The 25,323-nt window shown below is 43.9% G+C and overlaps 1 protein-coding gene across 1 annotated transcript; it reads left to right on the top strand.

The window, feature by feature from the left end:
- Positions 1–43: 43 nt before the first annotated feature.
- fan1 (FANCD2 and FANCI associated nuclease 1) lies at positions 44–25,150 on the top strand. The gene is made up of 14 exons (XM_084196859.1): positions 44–282; positions 785–2,356; positions 2,613–2,753; positions 3,201–3,408; positions 7,632–7,865; positions 13,225–13,356; positions 13,556–13,664; positions 20,737–20,856; positions 21,679–21,843; positions 22,234–22,399; positions 22,927–23,030; positions 23,238–23,432; positions 23,864–23,992; positions 24,806–25,150. The coding sequence occupies exons 2-14, from the start codon at positions 916–918 to the stop codon at positions 24,941–24,943; spliced, it is 3,282 nt and encodes a 1,093-aa protein (XP_084052985.1). The 5' UTR covers positions 44–282; positions 785–915; the 3' UTR covers positions 24,944–25,150.
- The last annotated feature ends 173 nt before the right edge of the window (positions 25,151–25,323 follow it).

The following is a 25,323-nucleotide window of genomic DNA, read 5'->3' as shown; positions in this document are numbered from 1 at the left end:
TAGTCTAATTTAGTCTCCTTTCTCGATCGCTCCAGCCTTGAGCGCGAACACGGATGTTGTGTAACAACAAAACACGGGCTACTCAACGAGCTTCATTTCTCATCTAAAACTCAAAATAATTATATTATAACACAATGTATAACCGGTATGACAATTTCTCTGCCATTGCCTGACGCCTGCAAATGTAACGTGAAGAGAACAAGAGAACTATCTAGCTAGCTCAGCCGCGCATTGCCCATTCTAGATGAAAGATCGGTGGTGAACGACACTGGTGGCACTGTGGTGAGTGGATGAGCTATAATGTGAAGGAATTATACGTTTATGATGTGACATTGTACTAAATAATATCTGGTGGTAGTGTAGTCTTTATGACAACAATGTTCAGCAAGTAGGTTTCTCTCACTGTCACATTACCAAACATTAGGAAGACCTTCCTAATATTCACTTTTCCCCTCATTTGTGTTGCTTAACTCAGCGCGAATGTGCATGTGCCAATTAAATCTCAGTCTACGTAGTACGAACAACACAAATGAGGGCGAAAATCGGTGGTTGTATTAGATAAACGTTTTTATTAAAAATGATGAATTTCAGCACCCCGCGGATGAACGTTAGTTGTACAGGACAAACTTAGGTACAGGTAAGCGTTTTTTATTTTTTAACAATAATCGTCTGATGGTGGGCGACCGGTTTTCAAAACTCAACTCCGCCTCGATATAAGAGAACGGAGTTAAGCGTTCCTCAGCTATGTGAACAGTAACCTATGCCTCTCTCTCTCACTTTACAGATTGGTGGTGGACCTACATTTGCAAGTTACTATCAAGATAGCTACATAATGGAATATCAGCATCTGTTTTTCTAGACAAAACGTGAAAACAACAACAACAACAACAACAACAGCACAACAGTTGAAACACCATGGCAGAGAAAGGAAACAAACCCAAACATCAGAGAACGCTCTCAGTAACAAAGAGAAAAGGATCCATCGGTAGTAAAGATGGTAAGAAGAGTGTCACTGCAAGTCCTGGTACAGCCTCCATTTTATCGTTCTTCAACAACACCCCGCCACCTAGACTGGCGTGTCCTCTGTGTGGTCAGCTGGTGCCACGGTTCAGGATAAACCAACACATTGACTCACAGTGTCAGAACTTTCAGAGGGAAGATGGTGCGTCCATTGATACTGCTTCAGCCAGTAACATTGTTACTACAATAAAGCTGGCATCGTCTCACTCTCCTCCCAGGAAGGCCAGTAAGGTCCATAATCCAGACACAGGGCCTTCTTCTCCGAAGGAGGAAAAACCTCAGCGAGAGGCCAACTCCAACACCAGCCCATACTTTAAAAAGCATGGTGCTTCTTCTCCTTCTCAGCAGGTAACCACCAGAGAGATGAGCAGTAAGACTGTAGTCAGGACCATTGACCTAGGTAGCAGGCTGTCCTCTAAGCTCTCCAGGAGGGGCCTGAAGCAAAGCCTGATGTCCCCTGAGGACCTACAGTCGCAGGTTGATGACATCATCACCATCCAGAATTCCCCAGAGAAAGACAGAAGGTCTGAGGAACTGAGCAGCTCTCAGAAGGAGAACCACCTCCCTCGGGGATTAGGTGACCAGACAACATGCTTAATGGCCACAGAGACAACAAATGTCACAGTGGAAAGTCACAGTACAATATCACTGGGAAGACCTCAGATAGAAAGCAGAGAAGAACCTTTAGAACATTTAGAATCCAAATCTGATTCTAAATTAGAATCCTTGTCTCCAGTAGTTTCTCTGGCCCCGCCACCTCTGTCCTCTGCTCCATCCAAACTGAACAAGAGGAAGAAAGCAGAAAAAGCAGAGGTCTCTGTTAAAACACGGAGGATGTCTACTCGCAGCAAGAAAGGCAGATATGAGAAGAGCGACGGTGGAGAACCTGATGAGGACCTCACTAGAAACAAACTCCTTACGTCAACAACAACAGCTGATGATGATGATGATGATGATGATCGGCAACACAGAACAGAAGAATCTTCAGCTGGTAACTGTGACACTCTTTTGAAGAGCAGCTCAGAGGTGCCTGAGGAGGAGTGTGAGAGAAGCACCAGAGGAAGAAAAGGAAAATTAGATGAAGAAGGAGAACAACAACAACAACAACAACAACAACAACAACAACAAGAATCCACAGTGACCGGTAGCAGTGATCAGCTGACAGAGCCCGACACAGACAGAAGAACTGATAAGGAAGACTCGGAGTCACCACGGTTACCGTACTACCTGTGTAACTTCCTGACCGTGCTAGAGGCAGTGCTGGAGAATGAAGATGATAGGATGCTGTTCAATCAAGAAGACCTCTCAGCCATACACAGCTTTGAGCGTCTGTCAGGTGTGTAGAATAGAACACGGCTGCCTATGACAGATGTTATAATGTCTCATGTAGCTGTTATAATGCATACATAAGGGAGGCTACAGGAAAGTGTTCTGCAAAAAAATAGCACTGGTTATTTTATAACACACAAGAATAATATAAAATCACGATATACAAATTACAATACAATTACATGTAGTAATACCCCCTTTAGAATTTCGACTACTATTTTATCATCAACCCGTCTTGCTAATTTGTCTCTCTTTCCTCTCAGTGACAGGTCAGAAGCTGTACGTGAGACTGTTCCAGAGGAAACTGAAGTGGCTCCAGGTCAACAAGCTGAACTATAATGAGATTAGCACTGACCTGGGACCTGTAGCTCGGGAGCTTGTGGAAGGAGGATTCCTACAGACAGGTGAATGATTGGACTGGAATTGTTTTTATGCTACATGCTAACTGTTGAATGGACTTTTAATTATGTTATACTAAATGCTTAACACTAGGCTGATCTAGGACCTGTAGCTCAGGACCTGGTGAAAGGAGGCTTCCTACGAACAGTTGGAGGAATGGACTTCAATGGTATTATGCTACATGCTAACTGTTGAAAGGTCGTGAATGGTATTATGCTAATGTAGTGGATGGCTATGTGCATTGCTACTGCCTTTTTGGTATCTAGAGGTACTGTAGCCCTGCATGCAGACATGCCTTTTCTTTTCTGAGTCAGTATTGACTGTGCTTCTTGAGTGTGTTGTGTTACGGTGCGGAGGGTTGAATTTCCACTCTTGTCACATTGAACAGTGGTAAGTCACTCAAATGTTCAACCCCTACCATCCAATGCCCGACATCCTCAACTGTTTTCCAGACAAGGACCTCCAGGAGCTGGGGGAGGTGCTGGACCTGCTGCCTGCCCCGGAGCTCCGTAGCCTGGCTAAGACCTTCCACCTGGGGGGCCCTGGGTCTGGCACCCAGAAACATCAGCTGGTGGAGGGACTCCTGAAGCTGAGCAGACAGAGGTCTCTGTTCGCCCTGGCCCCAGGACAGAACAACACTGGGACTGTCATTCTAAAGAGGTGAGGAATAGAGAGGAGAGGGGAAGGGCTCTAGTGGCATTCACAGCAATATGGAGCTTTTTCTACTGTCCTTTATTTTTTTAATTGAAAGGGATAGACATTAGTGAATGGGAGACATTAGTGAATGGGAGACATTAGTGAATGGGAGACATTAGTGAATGGGAGACATTAGTGAAAGGGAGACATTAGTGAAAGGGAGACATTAGTGAATGGGAGACATTAGTGAATGGGAGACATTAGTGAATGGGAGACATTAGTGAATGGGAGACATTAGTGAAATGGGAGACATTAGTGAAATGGGAGACATTAGTGAATGGGAGACTGGTGGAATGGGAGACTGGTGGAATGGGAGACTGATGGAATGGGAGACAGATGGAATGGGAGACATTAGTGAATGGGAGACTGATGGAATGGGAGACATTAGTGAATGGGAGACATTAGTGAATGGGAGACATTAGTGAAATGGGAGACATTAGTGAAATGGGAGACATTAGTGAATGGGAGACTGGTGGAATGGGAGACTGATGGAATGGGAGACAGATGGAATGGGAGACATTAGTGAATGGGAGACTGATGGAATGGGAGACATTAGTGAATGGGAGACATTAGTGAATGGGAGACATTAGTGAATGGGAGACTGGTGGAATGGGAGACTGATGGAATGGGAGACTGATGGAATGGGAGACAGATGGAATGGGAGACATTAGTGAATGAGAGACTGATGGAATGGGAGACATTAGTGAATGGGAGACATTAGTGAATGGGAGACTGATGGAATGGGAGACAGATGGAATGGGAGACATTAGTGAAAGGGAGACATTAGTGAAAGGGAGACATTAGTGAAAGGGAGACATTAGTGAAAGGGAGACTGGTGGAATGGGAGACTGGTGGAATGGGAGACTGATGGAATGGGAGACTGATGGAATGGGAGACTGATGGAATGGGAGACAGATGGAATGGGAGACATTAGTGAATGGGAGACATTAGTGAATGGGAGACATTAGTGAATGGGAGACATATGGAATGGGAGACAGATGGAATGGGAGACATTAGTGAAAGGGAGACATTAGTGAAAGGGAGACATTAGTGAAAGGGAGACATTAGTGAAAAGGAGACATTAGTGAAAGGGAGACATTAGTGAAAGGGAGACATTAGTGAGAGGGAGACATTAGTGAATGGGAGACATTAGTGAATGGGAGACTGATGGAATGGGAGACTGATGGAATGGGAGACTGATGGAATGGGAGACAGATGGAATGGGAGACATTAGTGAAAGGGAGACATTAGTGAAAGGGAGACATTAGTGAAAGGGAGACATTAGTGAAAGGGAGACATTAGTGAATGGGAGACATTTGTGAATGGGAGACATTCGTGAATGGGAGACATTCGTGAATGGGAGACTGATGGAAAGGAAGACATTAGTGAATGGGAGACTGGTGGAATGGGAGACATTAGTGAATGGGAGACTGATGGAATGGGAGACATTAGTGAATGGGATACATTAGTGAATGGGAGACATTAGTGAATGGCAGACTGATGGAATGGGAGACATTAGTGAATGGGAAACTGATGGAATGGGAGACATTAGTGAATGGGAGACTGATGGAATGGGAGACATTAGTGAATGGGAAACTGATAGAATGGGAGACATTAGTGAATGGGAGACATTAGTGAATGGGAGACTGATGGAATGGGAGACAGATGGAATGGGAGACATTAGTGAAAGGGAGACATTAGTGAAAGGGAGACACTAGTGAAAGGGAGACATTAGTGAATGGGAGACATTAGTGAATGGGAGACATTCGTGAATGGGAGACATTCGTGAATGGGAGACTGATGGAAAGGAAGACATTAGTGAATGGGAGACTGATGGAATGGGAGACATTAGTGAATGGGAGACTGATGGAATGGGAGACATTAGTGAATGGGATACATTAGTGAATGGGAGACATTAGTGAATGGCAGACTGATGGAATGGGAGACATTAGTGAATGGGAAACTGATGGAATGGGAGACATTAGTGAATGGGAGACTGATGGAATGGGAGACATTAGTGAATGGGATACATTAGTGAATGGGAGACATTAGTGAATGGCAGACTGATGGAATGGGAGACATTAGTGAATGGGAAACTGATGGAATGGGAGACATTAGTGAATGGGAGACTGATGGAATGGGAGACATTAGTGAATGGGAGACATTAGTGAATGGGAGACATTAGTGAAATGGGAGACATTAGTGAAATGGGAGACATTAGTGAATGGGAGACATTAGTGAATGGGAGACATTAGTGAAATGGGAGACATTAGTGAATGGGAGACTGGTGGAATGGGAGACTGGTGGAATGGGAGACAGATGGAATGGGAGACATTAGTGAATGGGAGACTGATGGAATGGGAGACATTAGTGAATGGGAGACATTAGTGAATGGGAGACTGATGGAATGGGAGACAGATGGAATGGGAGACATTAGTGAAAGGGAGACATTAGTGAAAGGGAGACATTAGTGAATGGGAGACATTAGTGAATGGGAGACATTAGTGAATGGGAGACTGATGGAATGGGAGACTGATGGCATGGGAGACATTAGTGAAAGGGAGACATTAGTGAAAGGGAGACATTAGTGAAAGGGAGACATTAGTGAATGGGAGACATTCGTGAATGGGAGACTGATGGAAAGGAATACATTAGTGAATGGGAGACTGATGGAATGGGAGACATTAGTGAATGGGAGACTGATGGAATGGGAGACATTAGTGAATGGGATACATTAGTGAATGGGATACATTAGTGAATGGGAGACATTAGTGAATGGCAGACTGATGGAATGGGAGACATTAGTGAATGGGAAACTGATGGAATGGGAGACATTAGTGAATGGGAGACTGATGGAATGGGAGACATTAGTGAATGGGAAACTGATAGAATGGGAGACATTAGTGAATGGGAGACTGATGGAATGGGAGACTGATGGAATGGGAGACTGATGGAATGGGAGACTGATGGAATGGGAGACTGATGGAATGGGAGACTGATGGAATGGGAGACTGATGGAATGGGAGACTGATGGAATGGGAGACATTAGTGAATGGGAGACTGATGGAATGGGAGACATTAGTGAATGGGAGACATTAGTGAATGGGAGACATTAGTGAATGGGAGACTGATGGAATGGGAGACAGATGGAATGGGAGACATTAGTGAAAGGGAGACAGATGGAATGGGAGACATTAGTGAATGGGAGACTGATGGAATGGGAGACTGATGGAATGGGAGACATTAGTGAATGGGAGACATTAGTGAATGGGAGACATTAGTGAATGGGAGACATTAGTGAATGGGAGACTGATGGAATGGGAGACTGATGGAATGGGAGACTGATAGAATGGGAGACATTAGTGAATGGGAGACATTAGTGAATGGGAGACATTAGTGAATGGGATACATTAGTGAATGGGATACATTAGTGAATGGGAGACTGATGGAATGGGAGACATTAGTGAAAGGGAGACATTAGTGAAAGGGAGACATTAGTGAAAGGGAGACATTAGTGAATGGGATACATTAGTGAATGGGATACATTAGTGAATGGGAGACTGATGGAATGGGAGACATTAGTGAATGGGAGACATTAGTGAATGGGAGACTGATGGAATCTGAGACACTAGTGAATGGGAGACTGATGGAATCTGAGACATTAGTGAATGGGAGACAGATGGAATGGGAGTCATTAGTGAATGGGAGACAGCTGGAATGGGATACTGACGGAATGGGATACTGATGTAATGGGATACTGATGTAATGGGAGACATTAGTGAATAGGAGACAGATGGAATGGGAGTCAGATGGAATGGGAGTCAGATGGAATGGGAGTCAGATGGAATGGGAGTCAGATGGAATGGGAGACAGATGGAATGGGAGACAGATGGAATGGGAGACAGATGGAATGGGAGACATTAGTGAATGGGAGACTGACGGAATGGGAGACAGATGGAATGGGAGACAGATGGAATGGGAGACAGATGGAATGGGAGACATTAGTGAATGGGAGACTGACGGAATGGGAGACAGATGGAATGGGATAAAGTGTACAGAAAGGCAGAACAGTGGGACAGGCATTCTTACCTACGCAGGCAGGGGATTGCATATGTGATGAGGTCAGCTGCCTGAAACACACAACCATCCTCAGGTACACTCCTACACTAATAATCTCTCCTCTCCAGGGCGAAGCAGCTAGCTGGTTCCTGTGTACGTCTGCATCGCGGCCCCAGGGCCGTGTTCTCTCGGGTTCTCCTCCTCTTCTCCCTGACAGACGGACTGGAGGAGGAGGAGACGGCCGGAGGGGGTCAGGGTCAGCTCTACACCATCCTACTGGTCAACTCTGGCCGACTGGCCTTCCCTGACTACACCGTACATCGCAGAGCCAAACTGTTCCTGGATAGAGAAGATCTTATCAGGTTAGAGTGTAGGCTTACGGTGTATATTTGGGTCAGATCTCATTGGTCAGTGCTGTGGACACTGATTGATCAACCTCTAATGTTCATGTTGTTTATTTAGGTGTGAGTTCTATAGGCTATCTAGGTGTTACTATAAAATGGGTTGTTTGGATCCTGGATGCTGATCGATTGATAGCTGGGAGTTATTCACGACAATCCCCAGGAAATGCCTGTTAGCGGTTCAATGCACATCCACTGTCCCACAGTCCAGGCCAGCCAATTCATGAACTTCATGGGGAAAAAGTATCTAGACGTCATTTTTTGGGGTTTGCAACTGTGAGGTGTTTGTATAAACCTTGCTGCCTGCCTCTCTGACATGTGCTACAATGTAGCCTTTTTAAAAAATGTATTTTATCTCCACCGTACTCCGCTTCCCGTTGTGCTAAGAACAGCCCTTAGTCCTGTGTTATTCTCACAATAATCCCCTGGGTTTTCATGCCTTTTATTGTTTAAAGATCAGAAAGGAGAAAGGGAGATGCATGTAGAAGGGGCTAGACACCAGGGCGGATATGGAATCCGTAGTCAGCAGCACTACCATTAGACTCTGGCACACATTCTGCCAATATTAACAAAATGGCGCGGACAGACACGGTCAGCCTGTTTCTAGCTCCTAGCCAACTTTGCAGTATTTGTTGTTGTTGTTGTGCTTCTTACATTATTTGATCAGAATGTTTCTAGTATTATTACCTATATCCCAAAATAACCTTTGGACATTAAATCAGCTGTCACACCCAGAAATTCGATTTCCCTGAGCCGGATCCTTTGTTTGGATTCTCAGAAGCAGACCCAATTATTCCGGGTGCTAGACCAAAACGTCGACGCCGGAGAAGAGGGAGAAGTGGGGTCCTAGTCAGGCTCAGGTGGCGAACAAACCGTCCACCACTTCCGAGTATAGCACTCGCTAATGTTCAGTCCCTGAACAACAAAGTAGATGAGCTCAGGGCGAGGATCTCTTTTCAGACAGACACAAGGGACTGTAACATAATCTGTTTTATGGAATCATGGCTCTCTCTGGATATATTGTCCCCGTCCATACAGCCAGCGGGATTCTCAGTTCATCGCCCGGACAGGAAGAAAGAACTCTCCGGGAAAAACAGAGGTGGAGGGGTATGTCTGATGATGAACAACTCAATGTGTGATTGTGGTAACGTACAGGAACTCAAGTCCTTTTGTTCTCCCGATCTGGAATACCTTACCATCAAATGCCGACTGCATTACCTCCCGAGATAATTTTCTTTGGTTATTGTCACTGCCGTGTATATTCCCCCCAAAGCTGACACAGTGACGGCTCTCGAGGAACTGAGGCAGAAAACAGGAAAACACATATCCTGAGGCCGCACTTATTGTAGCTGGGGACTTTAATAAAGGAAATCTGAGGAAACACTCCTGAAAATCTATCAACACATCTCCAAGGCTACATTTGGAGAGAACACACTTGACTGTTGTTACTCTCCCTTCAGGGACGACTGCAAGGTCCTCCCCCCGCCCCTCCCTTTGGCAAATCAGACGACACCTCCATCCTGCTCCTCCCCGCCTATAGGCAGAAACTTTAAGCAGGAAGCAACCGTGGTAAGGACTGTTCAACGTTGGTCTGACCAATCGGAATCTATGCTTCAAGACTGTTTTGATCGCTTGAACTGGGAAATGTTGCGCGTCGCCGAACTTATCCAAACCAAAAACCGTGGATAGGTAGCCACCGAGCCACCGTTTTGACTTAAATCTGCTTGAAAATCTGTGGCAAGACCTGAAAGTGGTTGTTTAGCAATGATCAACAATCAATTTGACAGAGTTTGAAGGATTCTAAGAAGAATAATGGGCAAGTGTTGAACAATCCAGGTGTAGAAAGCTCTTAGAGACGTACCCAGAAACACTCACAGCTGTAATCGCTGCCAAAGGTGATTCTAACATGTATTGACTCAGGAGGTTGACTACTTATCTAATCAAGATATATTAGTGTTTAGTGTCATATTTTTTTATATATTTTTTTTACAAATGTTAGAATTTTTCTTCCACTTTGACATTAGAGTATTTTGTGTAGGATCGTCGACAAAAAAATGACAAATCCATTTTAGTCCCACTTTGAAACACAACAAAATGTGTCAAAGGGGTGTGAATACTTTCTGATGACACGGAATATACTGCGTTCTAGTCATCCAATAGGATGCCCCCATGCTCAACTGGCAGCACGCGGTTCCTAGATATCAAATGTTATTTGTCACATGCGCCCGAATACAACAGGTGTAGACCTTACCGTGAAATGCTTACTTACAAGACCTTAACCAACAATGCAGTTCAATAAATAGTTAAGAAAATATTTACTAAATAAACTAAAGTAAAATATAAAATTACACAATAAAATAACAATAACGAGGCTATATACAGGGGGTACCGGTACCGAGTAAATGTGCGGGGGTACAGGTTAGTCGAGGTAATTTGTTCATGTAGGTAGGGTTAAAGTGACTATGCATAGATAATAAACAGCGAGTAGCAGCAGTGTAAAAAACAAACAAAAAAAGGGGGTCAATGTAAATAGTCCGGATGGCCATTTGATTAATTGTTCAGCAGTCTTATAGCTTGGGGGTAGAAGCTGTTAAGGAGCCTCTTGGACCTAGACTTGACGCTCCGGTACCGCTTGCCATGTGGTAGTAGAGAGAACAGTCTATGACTAGGGTGACTGGAGTCCTTGACAATTTTTAGGGCCTTCCTCTGACACCGCCTGGTATAGAGGTCCTGGATGGCAGGAAGCCTGGCCCCAGTGATGTACTGGGCCATACGCACTACCCTCTGTAGCGCCTTATGGTCGGAGGCCGAGCAGTTGCCATAACAGGCATTGATGCAACCCTTCAGGATGCTCTCGATGGTGCAGCTGTATAACCTTTTGAGGATCTGGGGACCCATTCCAAATCTTTTCAGTCTCCTTAGGGGGAAAAGGTGTTGTCGTGCCCTCTTCACGACTGTCTTGGTGTGTTTGGACCATGATAGTTTGTTGGTAATGTGGACACCAAGGAACTTGAAGCTCTCGATGTGAACGGTGGCGTGTTCGGCCCTCCTTTTCCTGTATTCCACAATCAGCTCCTTTGTCTTGCTCACGTTGAGGGAGAGGTTTTGTCCTGGCACCACACTGCCTGGTCTCTGAGGCTGTCTCGTTGTTGGTGATCAAGGCTACCACTGTTGTCGTCAGCAAACTTAATGATGGTGTTGGAGTCGTGCTTGGCCACGCAGTCGTGGGTGAACTGGAGTACAGGGGGGGACAAAGCATGCACCCCTGAGGGGCCCCCGTGTTGAGGATCAGCGTGGCAGATCGGTTGTTACCTACCCTTACCACCTGGGGGCGGCCCATCAGGAAGTCCAGGATCCAGTTGCAGAGGGAGGTGTTTAGTCCCAGGGTCCTTAGCTTAGTGATGAGCTTTGTGGGCACTATGGTGTTGAACACTGAACTGTAGTCAATGAACAGCATTCTCACATAGGTGTTTCTTTTGTCCAGGTGGGAAAGGGCAGTGTGTAGTGCGATTGAGATTGCGTCATCTGTGGATCTGTTGGGGCGGTATGTGAATTGGAGTGGGTCTAGGGTTTCTGGGATGATGGGGTTGATGTGAGCCATGACCAGCCTTTCAAAGCACTTCATGGCTACCGACGTGAGTGCTACGGGGCGGTAGTCATTTAGGCAGGTTACCTTCGCTTTCTTGGGCACAGGGACTATGGTGGTCTGCTTGAAACATGTAGGTATTACAGACTCGGTCAGGGAAAGGTTGAAAATGTCAGTAAAGACACTTGACAGTTGGTCCGCGCATGCTCTGAGTACACGTCCTGGTAATCCGTCTTGCCCCGCGACCTTGTGAATGTTGTTTAAAGGTCTTGCTCACATTGGCTACGGAAAGCATGAGTGCATTTAGCCCGTCTGGTAGGCTCGCGTCACTGGGCAGCTCATGGCTGGGTTTCCCTTTGTAGTCTGTAATAGTTTGCAAGCCCTGCCACATCCGACGAGCGTCAGAGCCGGTGTAGTAGGATTCAATCTTAGTCATGTATTGACTCTTTGCCTGTTTGATGGTTCGTCTGAGGGAATAGCGGGATTTCTTATACGCGGATTAGTGTCCCGCTCCTTGAAAGCGGCAGCTCTAGCCTTTAGCTCAATGCGGATGTTGCCTGTAATCCATGGCTTCTGGTTGGGGTATGTACGTACGGTCACTGTGGGCACGACGTCATCGATGTACATATTGATGAAGCCGGTGACTGAGGAGGTATACTCCTCAATGCCATTGGATGAATCCCGGAACATATTCCAGTCTGTGCTAGCTAAACAGTCCTGTAGCGTAGCATTCGCGTCATCTGACCACTTCCGTATTGAGCGATTCACTGGTACTTCCTGCTTTAGTTTTAGCAAGAGGAGTGTGAACAGTTTGGGGTCGCATGGGTTGCGAGGTGGGGGTTTGTTACTACGCCGATAATAGGTAAATAGTCAAGGCTCATCCTATATAACTACTGCTGTACATAATTGTTCTATTCATATACTGTCTATATAAACCATTAACATTTACACTGAGTGTCAAAACATTAGGAACACTTTCCTAATATTGAGTTGCACCCTCTTTTGCCCTCAGAATAGCCTCAATTAGTCAGGGCATGGGCTCTACAAGGTGTCGAAAGCGTTCCACAGGGATGCTGGCCCATTTTGACTCCAATGCTTCCCACAGTTGTGTCAAGTTGGCTGGATGTCCTTTGGGTGGTGGACCATTCTTGATACACACGGAAAACTGTTGAGTGGGGAAAAACCCAGCAGCGTTGGGAGTTCTTGACACACTCAAACCGGTGCGCCTGGCACCTACTACCATACCCCATTCAAAGGCACTTAAATATTTTGTCTTGCCCATTCACCCTCTGAATGGCACACATACACAATCCATGTCTCAATTGTCTCAAGGCTTAATAATCTCCCCTCCGCTTCATCAACACTGATTGAAGTGGATTTAACAGGTGGCATCAATGAGGGATCATAGCTTTCACCTGGTCAGTCTGTGTCATGGAAAGAGCTGGTGTTCCTAATATTTTGTCCACTCAGTGTAGATGTATTTATATTCCCGGACTGTGACTCTGGGTCCTAGACGTCTGATGTTTCAGATATGTCTTAATGTCTTTGTTCTTGTTCTTGTTTTTAGTTTTTTTACTTTTAGATTGTGTGTATTGTTATTGTGTTGCTAGATATTGCTGCATTGTTGGAGCTGGAAACATCAGCGTTTTCCATTTTTCGATCACCAGCGTCTGCAAAACGGTGCACGCGACCAATACACGTCATTGGACTCACCCCCTCTATCTGTCGTGGCAGGTATGAGGCGGCGATGCGAGCGCTGCAAGAGGTGATCACAGCCATGCAGGCAGGCCGCTGGGAGGACGCTCTGGCGCTTTACACTGCAGCCAAGACGACCTGGCAGGAGATGAGCAAGACTTACGACCTCAGGTGGGGAGCGGGGTCCACTAGCGTCATATTCATCCATCTTTGACAATCTTTGATCTGTGGCCAGGCGGGTCTCACATTGGCCTGCACAGCCAAATGCAATCCCCCCCCCCCCAATAATCACTTGATAAGCGAAGTTATCGTCGACATTGATGGACAGCCGTAAGCCAGCCAAACCTAAAGTGTGTGTGTGTGTGTGTAGCCACCAGGAGGGGCTGCCAGTGTTCCTGCGCTGTTTCACCACAGGGTGGGCCTACACACGCATCCTGTCCAGGGGAGTAGAAGTACTACAGAGACTACATTGCTACAAGGTGGATACACGCTCATTCATATACCTCGATATATATACACACACTCATTCATATACCTCGATATATATATATACACACACTCATTCATATACCTCGATATATATATATATACACACACTCATTCATATACCTCGATATATACACACACTCATTCATATACCTCGATATATATATATATATATATACACACACTCATTCATATACCTCGATATATATACACACACTCATTCATATACCTCGATATATATATACACACACTCATTCATATACCTCGATATATATATATATATATATATACATTCATATACCTCGATATATATATACACACACTCATTCATATACCTCGATATATACACACACTCATTCATATACCTCGATATATATATATATATATATATATATATATATATATATATATATATATATATATATATATACACACTCATTCATATACCTCGATATATACACACACTCATTCATATACCTCGAAATATACACACACTCATTCATATACCTCCATATATACACACACTCATTCATATACCTCGATATATATATATACACACACTCATTCATATACCTCCATATATATACACACACTCATTCATATACCTCCATATATATATATATATATATATATATATATATATATATATATATATATATATATATACACTCATTCATATACCTCGATATATATATACAGTGGGGAAAAAAAGTATTTAGTCAGCCACCAATTGTGCAAGTTCTCCCACTTAAAAAGATGAGAGAGGCCTGTAATTTTCATCATAGGTACACGTCAACTATGACAGACAAAATGAGGAAAAAAAATCCAGAAAATCACATTGTAGGATTTTTAATGAATTTATTTGCTAATTATGGTGGAAAATAAGTATTTGGTCAATAACAAAAGTTTCTCAATACTTTGTTATATACCCTTTGTTGGCAATGACACAGGTCAAACGTTTTCTGTAAGTCTTCACAAGGTTTTCACACACTGTTGCTGGTATTTTGGACCATTCCTCCATGCAGATCTCCTCTAGAGCAGTGATGTTTTGGGGCTGTCGCTGGGCAACACGGACTTTCAACTCCCTCCAAAGATTTTCTATGGGGTTGAGATCTGGAGACTCCAGGACCTTGAAATGCTTCTTACGAAGCCACTCCTTCGTTGCCCGGGCGGTGTGTTTGGGATCATTGTCATGCTGAAAGACCCAGCCACGTTTCATCTTCAATGCCCTTGCTGATGGAAGGAGGTTTTCACTCAAAATCTCACGATACATGGCCCCATTCATTCTTTCCTTTACACGGATCAGTCGTCCTGGTCCCTTTGCAGAAAAACAGCCCCAAAGTATGATGTTTTCACTCCCATGCTTCACAGTAGGTATGGTGTTCTTTGGATGCAACTCAGCATTCTTTGTCCTCCAAACACGACGAGTTGAGTTTTTACCAAAAAGTTATATTTTGGTTTCATCTGACCATATGACATTCTCCCAATCCTCTTCTGGATGCACTCTAGCAAACTTCAGACGGGCCTGGACATGTACTGGCTTAAGCAGGGGGACACGTCTAGCACTGCAGGATTTGAGTCCCTGGCGGCGTAGTGTGTTACTGATGGTAGGCTTTGTTACTTTGGTCCCAGCTCTCTGCAGGTCATTCACTAGGTCCCCCCGTGTGGTTCTGGGATTTTTGCTCACCGTTCTTGTGATCATTTTGACCCCACGGGGTGAGATCTTGCGTGGAGCCCCAGATCGAGGGAGATTATCAGTGGTATTGTATGTCTTCCATTTCCTAATAATTGCTCCCACAGTTGATTTCTTCAAACCAAGCTGCTTACCTATTGCAGATTCAGTCTTCCCAGCCTGGTGCAGGTCTACAATTTTGTTTCTGGTGTCCTTTGACAGCTCTTTGGTCTTGGCCATAGTGGAGTTTGGAGTGTGACTGTTTGAGGTTGTGGACAGGTGTCTTTTATACTGATAACAAGTTCAAACAGGTGCCATTAATACAGGTAACGAGTGGAGGACAGAGGAGCCTCTTAAAGAAGAAGTTACAGGTCTGTGAGAGCCAGAAATCTTGCTTGTTTGTAGGTGACCAAATACTTATTTTCCACCATAATTTGCAAATAAATTCATTAAAAATCCTACAATGTGATTTTCTGGATTTTCTTTTCTCAATTTGTCTGTCATAGTTGACGTGTACCTATGATGAAAATTACAGGCCTCTCTCATCTTTTTAAGTGGGAGAACTTGCACAATTGGTGGCTGACTAAATACTTTTTTTCCCCACTGTATATATATATACATATATATACACACACTCATTCATATACCTCGATATATATATATATATATACACACACTCATTCATATACCTCGATATATATATACACACACTCATTCATATACCTCGATATATATATATATATACACACACTCATTCATATACCTCGATATATATAGATATATATATATATATATATATATATATATATATATACACACACTCATTCATATACCTCGATATACACACACTCATTCATATACAGTGGCTTGCGAAAGGATTCACCCCCCTTGGCATTTTTCCTATTTTGTTGCCTTACAAGCTGGAATAAAAATTTATTTTTGGGGGGTACAGTTGAAGTCGGAAGTTTACATACATCTTAGCCAAATACATTTAAACTCAGTTTTCCACAATTCCTGACATTTAATCCTAGTAAAAATTGCCTGTTTTAGGTCAGTTAGGATCACCACTTTATTTTAAGAATGTGAAATGTCAGAATAATAGTAGAGAGAATGATTTATTTCAGCTTTTATTTATTTCATCACATTCCCAGTCGGTCAGAAGTTTACATACACTCAATTACTCATTGGTAGCATTGCCTTTAAATTGTTTAACTTGGGTCAAATGTTTAGGGTAGCCTTCCACAAGCTTCCCACAATAAGTTGGGTGAATTTTGGCCCATTCCTCCTGACAGAGCTGGTGTAACTGAGTCAGGTTTGTAGGCCTCCTTGCTCGCACACGCTTTTTCAGTTCTGCCCACACCTTTTCTATAGGATTGATGTTAGGGCTTTGTGATGGCCACTCCAATACCTTGACTTTGTTGTCCTTAAGCCATTTTGCCACAACTTTGGAAGTGTGCTTGGGATCATTGTCCATTTGGAAGACCCATTTGCAACTAAGCTTTAACTTCCTGACTGATGTCTTGAGATGTTGCTTCAATATATCCACATCATTTTCCTTCCTCATGATGCCATCTATTTTGTGAAGTGCACCAGTCCCTCCTGCAGCAAAGCACCCCCACTGCATGATGCTGCCACCCCCGTGCTTCACGTTGGGATGGTGTTCTTCGGCTTGCAAGATCCCCCTTTTTCCTCCAAACATAACGATGATCATTATGGCCAAACAGTTCTATTTTTGTTTCATCAGACCAGAGGACATTTCTCCAAAAAGTACGATATTTGTCCCCATGTACAGTTGCAAACCGTACTCTGTTTTTTTTATGGCGGTTTTTGAGCGGCCTTTCAGGTTATGTCGATATAGGACTCATTTTACTGTGGATATAGATACATTTGGACCTGTTTCCTCCAGCATCTTCACAAGGTCCTTTGCTGTTGTTCTGGGATTGATTTGCACTTTTCACACCAAAGTACGTTCATCTCTAGGAGACAGAACGCGTGTCCTTCTTGAGCGGTATGACGGCTGTGTGGTCCCATGGTGTTTATACTTGCGTACTATTGTTTGTACAGATGAACGTGGTACCTTCAGGTGTTTGGAAATTGCTCCCAAGAATGAACCAGACTTGTGGAGGTCTACAAAAAAAACTCTAAGGTCTTGGCTGATATATTTTGATTTTCCCATGATGTCAAGCAAAGAGGCACTGAGAGTTTGAAGGTAGGCCTTGAAATACATCCACAGGTACACCTCCAATTGACTCAAATGATGTCAATTAGCCTATTATAAGCTTCTAAAGCTATGACATCATTTTCTGGAATTTTCCAAGCTGTTTAAAGGCACAGTCAACTTAGTGTATGTAAACTTCTGACCCACTGGAATTGTGATACAGTGAATTATAAGTTAAATAATCTGTCTGTAAACAATTGTTGGAAAGATTACTTGTGTCATGCACAAAGTAGATGTCCTAACCGACTTGCCAAAACTATAGTTTGTTAACAAGAAATGTGTGGAGTGGTTGAAAAACGAGTTTTAATGACTCCAACCTAAGTGTATGTAAACTTCCGACATCAACTGTATGTATCATTTGATTTACACAACATGCCTACCCCCCCCCCCCCCCCCCCCCCAAAGTCAATACTTTGTAGAGCCACCTTTTGCAGCAATTACAGCTGCAAGTCTCTTGGGGTATGTCTCTATAAGCTTGGCACAACTAGCCACTGGGATTTTTGCCCATTCTTCAAGGCAAAACTGCTCCAGCTCCTTCAAGTTGGATGGGTTCTGCTGGTGTACAGCAATCTTTAAGTCATACCACAGATTCTCAATTGGATTGAGGTCTGGGCTTTGACTAGGCAATTCCAAGACATTTAAATGTTTCCCTTAAACCACTCGAGTGTTGCTTTAGCAGTATGCTTAGGGTCATTGTCCTGCTGGAAGGTGAACCTCCGTCCCAGTCTCAAATCTCTGGAAGACTGAAACAGGTTTCCCTCATGAATTTCCCTGTATTTAGCGCCATCCATCATTCCTTCAATTCTGACCAGTTTCCCAGTCCCTGCCGATGAAAAACATCCCCACAGCATGATGCTGCCACCACCATGCTTCACTGTGGGGATGGTGTTCTCGGGGTGATGAGAGGTGTTGGGTTTGCGCCAGACATAGCGTTTTCCTTGATGGCCAAAAAGCTCAATTTTAGTCTCATCTGACCAGAATACCTTCTTCCATATGTTTGGGGAGTCTCCCACATGCCTTTTGTTGAACACCAAACGTGTTTGCTTTTTTTTTTCTTTAAGCAATGGTTTTTTTCTGGCCACTCTTCCGTAAAGCCCAGCTATATGGAGTGTACGGCTTAAAGTGGTCCTATGGACAGATACTCCAATCTCCGCTGTGGAGCTTTGCAGCTCCTTCAGGGTTATCTTTGGTCTCTTTGTTGCCTCTCTGATTAATGCCCTCCTTGCCTGGTCCGTGAGGTTTGGTGGGCGGCCCTCTCTTTGCAGGTTTGTTGTGGTGCCATATTCTTTCAATTTTTGAATAATGTATTTAATGGTGCTCCGTGGGATGTTCAAAGTTTCTGATATTTTTTATAACCCAACCCTGATCTGTACTTCTCCACAACTTTGTCCCTGACCTGTTTGGAGGGCTCCTTGGTCTTCATGGTGCCGCTTCCACTTCACCAATTTGGAATATTTTGTGTATGTCCATTACATGAAATCCAAATAAAAATCAATTTAAATTACAGGTTGTAATGCAACAAAATAGGAAAAACGCCAAGGGGATGAATACTTTTGCAAGGCACCGTACCTGGATATACACACACACATTCATATACCTCGATATACACACATTCATATACCTCGAGATATATATATATATATATACACACACACATTCATATACCTCGATATACACCCACATTCATATACCTCGATATATACACATACACACATTCATATACCTCGATATATATATATATATATATACACACACATATTCATATACCTCGATATACTAAAAATGTAAATGTAAATATACAGTACCAGTCAAAAGTTTTAGAACACCTACTCATTCAAGGTTTTTTCTTTGTGTTAAACAAATAAAAATATATACCCTTTGCCTTGATGACAGCTTTGCATACTCTTGGCATTCTCTCAACCAGCTTCATGAGGTAGTCACCTGGAATGCATTTCAATTAACAGGTATGCCTTCTTAAAAGTTAATTTGTGGAATTTCTTTCCTTCTTAATGCGTTTGAGCCAATCAGTTGTGTTGTGACAAGGTAGGGGGGGTATTCAGAAAAAAGACCAAGTCCATATTATGGCAAGAACAGCTCAAATAAGCAAAGAGAAACGACAGTCCATCATTACTTTAAGACATGAAGGTCAGCCTATCCGGAACATTTCAAGAACTTTGAAAGTTTCTTCAAGTCTAGTCGCAAAAACCATCAAGCGCTATGATGAAACTGGCTCTCATGAGGACCGCCACAGGAATGGAAGACCCAGAGTTACCTCTGCTGCAGAGGATAAATTCATTAGAGTTACCAGCCTTAAAAATTGAAGCCCAAATAAATACTTCACAGAGTTCAAGTAACAGACACATCTCAACATCAACTGTTCAGAGGAGACTGTGAATCAGGCCTTCATGGTCGAATTGCTGCAAAGAAACCACTACTAAAGGACACCAATAAGAAGAAGAGACTTGCTTGGATCTCCGCATTAGTATTTCCCACCGTGAAGCATGGAGGAGGAGGTGTTATGGTGTGGGAGTGCTTTGCTGGTGAAACTGTCTGATTTATTTAGAATTCAAGGCACACTTAACCAGCATGGCTACCACAGCATTCTGCAGCGAATGGGTTTAGTGGGACTATCATTTGTTTTTCAACAGGACAATGACCCAACAAACACCCAGACTGTGTAAGGGCTATTTTACCAAAAAGGAGAATGATGGAGTGCTGCATCAGATGACCTGGCCTCCACAATCCCCCGACCCCAACCCAATTTGAGATGGTTTGGGATGAGTCGGACAGCAGAGTGAAGGAAAAGCAGCCAACAAGTGCTCAGCATATGTGGGAACTCCTTCAAGACTGTTGGAAAAGCATTCCTCATTAAGCTGGTTGAGAGAATGCCAAGAGTGTGCAAAGCTGTCATCAAGGCAAAGGGTGGCTATTTGAAGAATCTCAAATATAAAATATATTTTGATTTGTTTAGCACTTTTTTGGTTACTACATGATTCCATATGTGTTATTTCATAGTTTTGATGTCTTCACTATTATTCTACAATGCAGAAAATAGTAAAAATAAAGAAAAACCCTGGATATACACACACTCATTCATATACCTCGATATACACGCACACACACACACACAGCAGTGTGTAGTATAATGTATTGATTCTGATCGGTTGTGTTCCAGGAAGCGGTGAAGGAGCTGCGCTCCCTATTGGCCCAGTCAGTCTACTGTCCAGACAGCAGGGGGCGATGGTGGGACAGACTGGCACTCAACCTCCAGCAGCACCTCAAACTACCCGAACAGGTCAGTCAGCCACTCAACCTCCAGCAGCACCTTAAACTTCCTGAACAGGTCAGTCAACCACTCAACCTCCAGCAGCACCTCAAACTTCCTGAACAGGTCAGTCAGCCACTCAACCTCCAGCAGCACCTTAAACTACCCGAACAGGTCAGTCAACCACTCAACCTCCAGCAGCACCTTAAACTACCTGAACAGGTCAGTCAGCCACTCAACCTCCAGCAGCACCTTATACTACCTGAACAGGTCAGTCAACCACTCAACCTCCAGCAGCACCTTAAACTACCTGAACAGGTCAGTCAACCACTCAACCTCCAGCAGCACCTCAAACTACCTGAACAGGTCAGTCAACCACTCAACCTCCAGCAGCACCTCAAACTACCTGAACAGGTCAGTCAACCACTCAACCTCCAGCAGCACCTCAAACTACCTGAACAGGTCAGTCAACCACTCAACCTCCAGCAGCACCTCAAACTTCCTGAACAGGTCAGTCAACCACTCAACCTCCAGCAGCACCTCAAACTACCTGAACAGGTCAGTCAACCACTCAACCTCCAGCAGCACCTCAAACTTCCTGAACAGGTCAGTCAACCACTCAACCTCCAGCAGCACCTCAAACTACCTGAACAGGTCAGTCAACCACACCGTCTCTTAAGTTCTTCCTGAACTTATCCTGTATTTTATGGACTATTGCACTTTGTTAATGTTTGTCTGGATTTCACTTTGCACTATCTTATACGTGGTATTTATTAAATGTGTGTCTTTTTCTCTGTGTCCTAGCAGTAATTAGTGTTAATTGAATTGAAATTCCCCCTGTATCAATCCCAGGCTATCCGCTCCATCAGAGACGGTCTCTCTGACCCCTTGGTGAGGACGGGCCACCAGCTGTCCCTCCACCAAAGAGCCAATAGGATGAAGGAATCCCCCAGCTACAAGAAGTACCGCCCCCTGCTCAGTGACCTGCCCACCATCCACGTCAACGATGTCACTCATGTGAGTCACTTCTGTCGCTGATTTAAATATACATTATATTCAGAGATGGGTAAATGCTAAGCGGCGATTGAGATGACAATCTTTGTTAGCAAGTTAAGTAAAACGCTAATACAAAAAACTAAAATGTTGGTTAAGAGGTGGGTAAATTCTATTCCCCTAATAAAAAGGGAAGGTAAACTGGGTTTACTTGAGAAATGTTTTTATTTTATTTTATTATTCTTTTTTATTTATTTTTATTTTTATATTTTTTAGGGGTAGTTGAGTTTATGCTTCACTACATCACTGATAACGTCTTTTGACTTTCTAAACGTCATCCAGTTTTAAAACCAGACTCGTTTTGTGTGTGTGATATTATGTGTGTATTGTGTCTGTGTGTATTGTGTCTATTAGGTCACGATCCGGGGGCAGCTCTTCCCCCATGAGGGGGGGACAGGGAAGAATGTGTTCCTCATGCCTGCTGAGGAGGAGGGGGGGGGAGAGGGGGGATACTCCACTGTCATGTGTTCTGTGGAAGAGCTGTCACTGGCACACTACCGTCGCCAAGGCTTTGACCAAGGTATGCTGCTTCACTTCTTTTCAAGTGTCAGTTTTTTTGTTTTTTTTTGCTTCTTTTAAAATGGTCAAGTTTTCGTGTTTTTAAGTTTATTTGACATATAAACCAGAGCTCTCACAGAAAAAGAACACAATTGAAAATAGCAAGTTCAGTAAAGTTCTCCTGTTGTCACATGAACCTGTACTTAGAAATGTAATTCGGTGTAGCCTAATGAATCAAATCTAATTGTATTTGTCACATGCGCTGAATACATCAGCCACTGGTCCTCTGTAGCTCAATTGGTAGAGCATGGCGCTTGTAACGCCAGGGTAGTGGGTTCGATCCCCGGGACCACCCATACGTAAAAATGTATGCACACATGACTGTAAGTCGCTTTGGATAAAAGCGTCTGCTAAATGGCATATTATTATTATTATTATATTATTATTATTATTATTATTATACAACAGGTGTAGACTTGACCGTGAAATGCTTACTTACCACATGGATGGAAGTGAAGTTTGACTGAACATTTTCTTGGTTATCTATAGGGATCCATGGAGAGGGCTCCACGTTTTCCACTCTGTTTGGTCTTCTGTTATGGGACGTCATTTTCATGGACGGTATTCCAGACGTCTTCCGAAATCCCTACCAGGTAAACATGCTCAACCGTACACCTGTCCTTTGTGGTTCAGTTGGTTGAAGTGTGGCAGTAATGACGTCAAGGTTTAAGGTTCAATCCCCACAAGGCTCACGTATAGCTGTACCTGCATGCCCTCACTGTACTGAAAGACTCTGTATAAAAGTGTCTGCTACGAGGCATATATTTAATATTTCCTCGCCCTTCCTGTCCCTCTCCTAGCCCTGCCCACTGGACCTCTTCACAGACTGTTTCTATGGGAACCGGAGGGAGGCGATAGAGACGCGTGTGCAGGTGCTCTGTGAGGCGTCCAATGAGACGCTGCACAACCTGATGGCCGAGGCCTGGACCAATCAGGAGGGGAGGGTGTGTTCACTGGTCAACTGGGAGCGCTTCTCATCTCTGCAGCGGGCACAGGTAACTACAGTTAAGGCTCACTTCAAACCGATTGGATGACGCATTGTCGGTACAGACAAATCTTGTTTGTCATTGACTAAACCACGTGGACATGTGTGGCTCAGTTGGTAAGAGTAGCTTTGGTGCTAGCAACGCCAAGGTTGTGGGTTCAATTCCCGCAGGCATCACATACACCTACTAAAAATGTACTTTGCACTCCCTGTACTTTTAAAGTTGAAAAGCATCTGCTAAGTTGTAGAAATATGACTTTCAGATAGTCATTATAAAGCCTATGCTATGATTTCATGTATAAGAATGTGTTAGTAACATGGTTATTGTGTTTATGGTAAATCGTATGTAATTGTAGCATGGTTAAACTAGCCTGTTGTTTACCTGGCTACTGTAATGGTACCGAGCTGCTCTGACCCTCTGTGGTCTCCTCTCTTTTGCAGAGTCTCGTGTCGTGTCTGGGTGGATCGTTTCTGGGAGGGATGTTCACCAGGATGGCCAAGGACTACAGACACTGCCGAGCAGGACTGCCCGACCTGGTGGTGTGGAACACAACCAGCAACACCTACAAGGTGAGCCCACAGGACTGTCTAGGCCTGCCCGGGGCTGTGGAATTTAAACACATTTATTTGAGATGACTTGGGGTCTGTTAGTGTCCCATGTTGACATGTTGATGAGAGGTGCGTTCGCTTGTTTCCAGTTGGTCGGAGGTAAAGGGGCCTAGCGACAGGCTGTCTCAGAAGCAGCAGATGTTCTATGAATTCTATCATATTCTATTGTTCCAGCTGGTGGAGGTGAAGGGCCCAAGCGACAGGCTGTCTCAGAAAAACAGCAGATGTTCTATGAATTCTATCATATTCTATTGTTCCAGCTGGTGGAGGTGAAGGGCCCAAGCGACAGGCTGTCTCAGAAAAACAGCAGATGTTCTATGAATTCTATCATATTCTATTGTTCCAGCTGGTGGAGGTGAAGGGCCCAAGCGACAGGCTGTCTCAGAAGCAGCAGATGTTCTATGAATTCTATCATATTCTATTGTTCCAGCTGGTGGAGGTGAAGGGCCCAAGCGACAGGCTGTCTCAGAAAAACAGCAGATGTTCTATGAATTCTATCATATTCTATTGTTCCAGCTGGTGGAGGTGAAGGGCCCAAGCGACAGGCTGTCTCAGAAAAACAGCAGATGTTCTATGAATTCTATCATATTCTATTGTTCCAGCTGGTGGAGGTGAAGGGCCCAAGCGACAGGCTGTCTCAGAAAAACAGCAGATGTTCTATGAATTCTATCATATTCTATTGTTCCAGCTGGTGGAGGTGAAGGGCCCAAGCGACAGGCTGTCTCAGAAAAACAGCAGATGTTCTATGAATTCTATCATATTCTATTGTTCCAGCTGGTGGAGGTGAAGGGCCCAAGCGACAGGCTGTCTCAGAAGCAGCAGATCTGGTTGGATGAGCTACAGAGACTGGGGGCTGATGTAGAGGTCTGTCACGTCACTGCCACCGGGGCCAGAGCAGCGTGGCTGGAATAGGATTGATGAGCTTGGCAAACACCTGCCTTGACCTTTTGACCGTCTCACTAAAGGACAGAATTTCAATGAAACTGATTTTATACAAATAGCACTCTGTATAGTTTGTTGCAGGACAGACAGGGTGAGGGAAAAAACCACAATGAGCTTTAATGACTGGATTTTATACTATAACTGTCTAATATGTAAATAAAATAATCAATGTACTACAACTGTATTAACTCTGGTTGAATGTGAAAATGTTAACTTTCTTAGTGTCTGATTATGCCGGAAAAGGCTTTTGCCCTATTTATTCAGCAATGAGTAGAAGAATGCCCTGAACATTACATGATGTAGTTGCATTTTACTTTTGAAACATTACCTGATGTATCTGCTACGATATT

The sequence above is a fragment of the Coregonus lavaretus genome, assembly GCF_964263955.1.
Source record: "Coregonus lavaretus genome assembly, contig: HAP1_SCAFFOLD_438, whole genome shotgun sequence".
Taxonomy (NCBI): Eukaryota; Metazoa; Chordata; class Actinopteri; order Salmoniformes; family Salmonidae; genus Coregonus; species Coregonus lavaretus.
Note: the sequence above shows the minus strand (reverse complement) of the source record. Positions and strands in the feature narration are given on the sequence as shown.

What these genes read in the sequence shown, in the direction of transcription:
- fan1 (XM_084196859.1), top strand. Translation starts at nt 916, where the DNA reads ATGGCAGAGAAAGGAAACAAACCCAAACATCAGAGAACGCTCTCAGTA. An exon ending in TCTTCCGAAATCCCTACCAG is followed by an intron (nt 23,031 to 23,237) that starts GTAAACATGCTC and finishes TCCCTCTCCTAG; the next exon opens with CCCTGCCCACTGGACCTCTT. An exon ending in CATCTCTGCAGCGGGCACAG is followed by an intron (nt 23,433 to 23,863) that starts GTAACTACAGTT and finishes TCTCTTTTGCAG; the next exon opens with AGTCTCGTGTCGTGTCTGGG.